This window comes from Paramacrobiotus metropolitanus, unplaced genomic scaffold (assembly GCF_019649055.1).
Source record: "Paramacrobiotus metropolitanus isolate TYO unplaced genomic scaffold, Prichtersi_v1.0 Parri_scaffold0000041, whole genome shotgun sequence".
Lineage (NCBI taxonomy): Eukaryota > Metazoa > Tardigrada > Eutardigrada > Parachela > Macrobiotidae > Paramacrobiotus > Paramacrobiotus metropolitanus.
Genome location: NW_026570261.1, coordinates 470,894 through 477,671, shown reverse-complemented (window position 1 = coordinate 477,671; position 6,778 = coordinate 470,894). Strand labels below are relative to the sequence as shown.

At 41.5% G+C, this 6,778-nt stretch overlaps 1 protein-coding gene across 1 annotated transcript; it reads right to left on the bottom strand.

The window, feature by feature from the left end:
* Nucleotides 1-2,010: 2,010 nt before the first annotated feature.
* On the bottom strand, nt 2,011-5,523 carry LOC129590687 (adenosine deaminase-like). Its single transcript, XM_055486038.1, has 6 exons — nt 5,136-5,523; nt 3,476-3,552; nt 3,121-3,342; nt 2,799-2,962; nt 2,476-2,691; nt 2,011-2,384 (listed from the first exon to the last, which is right to left on the bottom strand). The coding sequence occupies exons 1-6, from the start codon at nt 5,358-5,360 to the stop codon at nt 2,212-2,214; spliced, it is 1,077 nt and encodes a 358-aa protein (XP_055342013.1). The 5' UTR covers nt 5,361-5,523; the 3' UTR covers nt 2,011-2,211.
* Between the last annotated feature and the right edge of the window lie 1,255 nt (nt 5,524-6,778).

Sequence of the window (6,778 nt, the reverse complement as noted above, 5' to 3'; positions counted from 1 at the left end):
AAAACGAAAAGGGGGATCCTCCTTGATTGTCCAGCAGTTCGCTATCCAGGACGCCAAAAAAACTTAGTTTGCAAATTGTACAACGTGTGTCTGCAGCTTAGCAGTACTTCCGAAACGCGAACAGATTATCTCTTCATAGGTTCACAAATTCAAAGAGCGGAAGGTTACTCGCATCTCATGCAGTGTTCGTATTTGCTGACGCCTTTTTCGTTTTTTTTCCAACAGAGTATGTGCTTTATGGCAGCAACTGCTGAGCAGTCGACAAGCTTCCGAGCACATCAGGATCTGTTTGGAAGCATGCACGAATGCAACAAACTCCGACAACTTCAACTGCTACAAAGCAGTGTCTCTTCTAAGCCGTACCGTCAGCTCCCTGACAAAAAGCATTACTTTCCTGAAACCAGTCTTTAACGTGGACGCAATCATTGATTTGCTGAAATCTGCGCATTTCAAGCTGCCTGCAATAATTTTGAAAGATTACACTATTATCCATCCCGGCTATCTGCACGGAATGAAAAGGATTTCACCAACTGGATTTTACAGCATTTCACGATAGACATGGTGCGACAGGATTGTTAAATCTTTGCCAATACAGCGGCGCACGTATCTTGCTGCACAACTGGAAACTGAGCAACATTTTTGGCCGAGCTCTGTATCAATTATTTTTCGACACTCTTGTTATCGGGCTCGTGTTGCTACCAGCCCACGAGGTCATGTGGATAAAGCGTTTCACACCTGAGTCCCAGCTGGATGTCCTCGAGATCGATAACTGCAGATCACACTCCCGAAGCTGAGTGGCCAACGGAGATTTTTTAATGCAAGCAGAACATTCAGTGATCGCACGGTTTATGCTACCGCCCGAAAGTCGCTCTTTTAGTGAGTACACTAACTGTATAATAAGTTTTTTGTTTCGCCCTTTTTAATGAGTACACTAACTGTATTAAATTACAACTTAAAATAATCTTACACTGTCAGAAATGCTCGGATCCTTTCCCACTCATGCGGATAAGCGAGTGTCTGCACCCAACGAGCATGAACAGTCTTCACTTTTTCATAAACTTCTTCCGCGACCAGTGGGAAATTATTGTCCAACGCCCACATGAATTTACTGTCCATAACCATGCTCTCGAAGTCCTGGCTGCACTCGAAAACCGAGAACGGGAAAGAATGTACAGATACGTTAGTAAACACTTAACAACAACAGCGGCGTAAGGGAAAATAAAATCGTTCAGCACACGAAATATGCTGTTTTTCTTGGCAGGTTCAATGGATTTCAAACAGATGGGACGCCGAGGTCATGGCAAAATATTGATCTGAAACTTTTGGATGTGAATAAGCTAAGCAGAATGGCTCTGTTGGGGCTCGGGGAGCTATTTCGAATTTGAAGAAAACGGGTGTCTTTTACGAACGCCTTTCACTCTGTATTTCTCGCTGCGCTCGCTTTTTCCTGACTTTCTGAAATATTTACTTTCTGAAATATTTTGAATCACCTGACATCTGCCTTTCTGTGATGCAGGCAATGTGTGCCATTGCTTGTCCTATTAAATACCTGTTGTATTTGTGTGTTTGTTGTCAGTTACGTGTTAAGTTGATTCTTATTAAAGAGCACGACGCTGACGCTGACGTCACATGCGCAACTGCTCCAGCTCCGAGCGAACCTGAAGGCCATGAGGCCTTCTCTGGCAGCTGCGCTATTATTATTAACAAAATATGGATATTATTTAGTATATGGGTATTAAATTCAATAAGATGTACGTGCATGTGCAGATAGTTCAGTCAAATGCAGGCATATAGATATTTCTGTTAATGTGCAGTGCTCGAATTCTGTGCAAGTTCTAACCGTGGTATGGTACGTTATGTAAAAGAAATATTATTCAAAAACTACCGTATATTACTTAGTAAAGACCCCGGTACACGGCGTCAGATTTGTTTTTTTAAGGTTAATTTTGCGGTTTGCGCCTGAACAGGTAAAATATACCTACGTCACAAACCACTCGTAATATACCCTGTTGTTTTACCGCAGACGTGCTTGCAAAAACGAAATTTAACCCACATTCCCATTCTGACTGGCAAAAATAATTAACATGAAAGAAAAATTTACTAGATAGTTCAAAAGTGAATACAATGCAAGTTTGTGCTGCTGCTAAGTACTTTCATTCAGAAAACACTAGAAATATTGCTGCAGTTAGAATTCTTTGCCCGTTTTGCATGTCAATAATCGAAAGTAAAAATCCATTCTTTTTCCTTCTCCTCTGAAAAATATTCTTGGAGAAGCGTATTTTTCAGCTCTTGCGATACGAAGGAGGCTTGCAACGCGGAACGGTTTATCTGAAAGAAGTCAGCTGTGCCGAATCCACATTTTTCGTGAATTAGAGCGTAATCATCTACAAAACATCATCGGAACATTCATTAGATTAAGCTTAAGCCAGCGATCTTAGTTAGTTAACGCAAGTAAAATACCGGTTTAGCGCTTACCGGAAAGACAGGAGCCGAAACATGCCGGATCGTCACTGTTGATGGACAGGCTGAATCCATCCTTGTGGAATTTCGCGATGGGATGTTCACTGGCGGCCTTCACCTCACCGGTACATAAGTTACTAATCGGACTGATCTCTAGGTGAATGTTGTGTTGTCGGAGATACTCGAACACTGCCGCGTCTTGCACGACTTTTATGCCATGTCCAATGCGTTCTAGAACGCAAAATGCTTTATGTCAGTTATCCATTAATGCTTACACTTATTTGCTTAACATGTTTTAATTATTGCATGATATAAAAAAATACTTTCTTCAGCCGTACTTGCATGTAATTTCTCCACGGCAATCTGGGCGTTTTTCGGTTCGGTGCTTTCCGCTGCGTGGATGGTGACGCCAATGCCGGCGTCATGGACCTGGTTCAGATACTTGTCATACTGATTGAGATCCTTTTCCGGTCCACACAAATCGAAAGCCACGAAGTCCTTCCTGCAAAACAGATTCAAAAAGGGATTAACGATATAATTCAAGACAGCATTTCGTTTACGTCGGTCGACCAATCGCTATAGCTAGTTTGGTGGTGCTTTAAGCAGCAACCTTTGGCGCAAACGGAATTTCTTATAAAATGTGCATGTTTGCCTACGTACTTATGCCTAATTACGAAGTCTACGGCCTTTTGCAGTGATTCGCTGCCCAGAGCAGCCAGTCCCGACGCGATCAGGAAGACATGGATTTCTTTATCTTGTTCCCGAGCCCGGTTGATGCCGAAGGTGATGCCCTCCTGTATGGCCACCAGGACGTCCTCCATTGATATCTTGCCTTTGCTCTTGGATTCAACAAACGGCGGACAGTATCGCAATTCCAGCAGCCTACAGGAGAAATATAATGCCAACTTGCCTGAACGTCAGTAATGCACGATCTGTCATCTTGAACGTTTTACTCGTACGAAGTATACCAATTTAGAACATATAGTATACACGGAATTCAGTGCTCAGTACCTACTTTACATTCTCCATTGCTTTTCGGAAAACTACTTCGCTGGCAACACGAGTGATGGCACGCGCTTCTTCAAAGATGATCTAAATTTGCAAACACAGGTATAATCTCGCTCAGCATACAGAGTAACACAGAAACAACAAAAGAACATAGTAATTCAAATTTGCACAGTCTTTTCTCATGTTAACCCGGTCGACACCATGCATGCCAATTGGCACGGTGAAGGACCGAATTTTTGTAGCTAGTTCTAAAGCTCCTACAGTGTGTTTATTGGTTTTATTTCAAAGGCGAAGAGTGAAAGTATAATTAAAAACATGAAATTCCAATGTCCAGCATTACCATAGAGCTTTGGGAATAACCAAAGGTGGACAGAAATGACCAGACTAGGTTCGCCAAGGTCTCGGCCACCTGCCCAAAACCTCCCGCATCCGATAATTACCCAAAAAATCACACTTTTAGTATCCATAGGACTTCGTGTGAAAATGATCAGGTTGCTCATTTCCCTTAAGGAAAAATGTGAAACAAGAAAAAATAAAAATGCTCGCACACTGAGTGACGTTGTCGATGTCGTTCGGTGCATGGCCGGAATGTAACAGCCAGGCTTACAACTTCCTGCGCCTTATACGTAGCACCTGGCCTCCGGTGTTTCTATACTTTTGTAAAGTTTTGAATAATGCAGTGTCACCTCAGTACTTTGAATTTATATGCAGTTTATAAGTATGCGCTTTAAATAATGTACTATCTCTTTATGAATCCATTAGCATTTATTACTGCATATGCTAAACTTCCGGTCAGTACACCGGTCGGACTAATCTGCTTTCTAGGTTAGGGTAGAGAGGCCTGCCGATCGATTCTGCGTCTTAGTAATGAGAAAAGCAGCAATCATAACGATAGGTTTAACATTATCGTCATAATAAAACGAGAATGTTACAGTACTGCCTTTAAAAAATGGTACAGTACTGCCTTTACACTATTGTCCAGCGTATGGCGTCGGCTCTGGACTGGACACAGGTGCTGTTACTGCAAGTTGACAATGACTGCTGAGTCCATGCCAGTCACAATCCAACACAGCACACTGAGACTACTGTACTCATTTCCGTTTCCGTGTCTCATAATTATATATATATATATTATCATGTTTGCGCCATGTCAACTCTGATAGGTGATTTTATGCATTTTTCATTCTTGCTGACCACTGGTCATCTCGCTGACCATTTGAATTGCTGAATTAAATAGCGCTCGTCAAGACCTTCTGTTTAAACTAAACTATGTTCTTGTACGATTTTTTTATGAATTGTTATTTGAGTAAAACTATACGATGCCAATTGGCTCAGTTCCCATGCGTGCCATTTTGGCATCGTGACGTCCTATGGTCAAGAAAATTTCACAAAAAATAATTTTTCTTAATTGAATTTTTTCGTCGAGGAATACCAATTTTCGAATCGGTATTCCTATCCCTTCTAGTACCCGGCGTTGGTGGGTTAATTGGGACGAATTCTTCATTTGATTATTATTGTTGAGCGAAGCTCGCTTTGTACATATTGAGAAATAAAAACTGAGTAATTCAAATATTACTGAGATTGTAAATTACGGTATTTATCAATATTGCTACAGTATATGATAGAAAAGTACATTAACTACTAAGTTTCATGACAAAAGCACATACTGCGCCACGTTCCAGCGTAGGGAGAGCATCTTCCAGATTCTTCGCCGGCTTCTCCAGAACGAACGCTTTCCTGCATTCTGCATCGGACGCGGCAGGCAGCGGAATGCCTTGGCGTTGGTGCTCGTCGATAACGATTTCATAGGGAATACATCCTTCAAAGTGGCAATGCAGTTCCACTTTCGGAAGGTGTCGCCATTTTTCAGTGCTTTTTAAATCAAAATGCATGATGCTCGACTGGAATGGGTTTACCGCCGAACAAATGCAGCCACGTAAAAGACAGATAAAGGTAAATGCAGGAATTGCGATTTACATTTATCAAGAAGATACAATCTGCCGATGAAGCACCTGGCGCACAGCTGATTTTATCAGTTTCCGCCGCAAAGAAGTCGAACGTGTTTATACGTGCGGTGCATGTATAAAAGGAACCGGATCCGCGTGTTTGAAATCTTACAAACACGGTAGGCGTACGGCGCACTGCACGGAATGAATCATTAGCAAGACGTTACACAACCAGCAACTGTTAATTTTTTTCCCTTTGGCTTGCATTTCTCTCCCTTTGGCTGACTTGTGTGTACAGTCTGTACAGTGCCGGCAGCACGGTAAAAATAACAACTCTACTTTTATGCTTCCCCGATGAGAAATTCCCGTCCAGGCAAAAGAAAATTGTTATCGATTGACGATTGGATGCGGCTTTAAACTCCTTTTTAAATACCACATGAAGTTAATATTTCCTTGGAATCGACAAACAATATGTGACAAAAATTATTTTGCAGAAAATTGATCGTTCAATGTCTTTATAAAATTATTATTAGTTTTGCTGATGTAAATGTTCACACAGAAATCGACGAGTTGAGTTACTATGAGTATCGACAATTATGTAGTGAATTTTTATATGGGAATTGTGTACCTTTAATCGAGTTTTTATTGTTTTTAAATTCCACTAATATTAGAAATAGTTTAATGCAATTTTGTTACTGTTCATTCTAAACCAGAAACTATATCTCGGGATCCTCCGAAAAACAAAAAATAATTATAGAATATACCAGTACGATGGTTAACAAGCGTACAATCGTAATACTGACATTTGCGCTTTCCTGGCATTAACATTCCAAAGAGAAACGCAGAAGACGCAAAGAGATAGTAAGGCAAATTGCTGCTATACGCCAATCGACAAGCGATTCGCCATTAACACAACAGGATACGCGTGCAGGACGATAACGAAGCGGAAAGTGTATACCGGTAAAAACTCGTCCCATAATTCCCTTTGCATGCCCAGCGATGCTTAACGATGAACATCCGACCGAGGGAAAATTCATCATCCTTGATCAGCTGCCGCACCAATGGCTATTAAGGCGTTCAACCGAGGGCTTAATTAATTTAATTATTCATGCTGCCGTGAAACCGCTTAGTTAAAATACGGTAAGCTATACGCGATGTTCAGTGCATAAATACTTAATGGAGCTGTCTGAAGCTGCCAGAGCAGGATCCAGGCAGTAGGGTGCAGTAGTTGCCATCAAGTCAGTCGATCTGCTCGTGACCTTACAGCTGCCTGATATTACCTTATAGTTTGCTTGTCCCTTTCTGTGCACACGAATATGGAACGTAAGATGTTGATCCTTACAGTTATTGCTTTCCTGCTGCTG

Bases quoted from the DNA above. Each gene is read 5' to 3' on its own strand.
- LOC129590687 (XM_055486038.1), bottom strand. From the start codon at position 5,360: ATGCATTTTGATTTAAAAAGCACTGAAAAATGGCGACACCTTCCGAAA. The intron at 3,553-5,135 runs GTATGTGCTTTT...TTGCAAATTTAG, and splicing joins CTACGCTGGAACGTGGCGCA to ATCATCTTTGAAGAAGCGCG. The intron at 2,692-2,798 runs GTACGGCTGAAG...TTTGCGTTCTAG, and splicing joins CGTGGAGAAATTACATGCAA to AACGCATTGGACATGGCATA.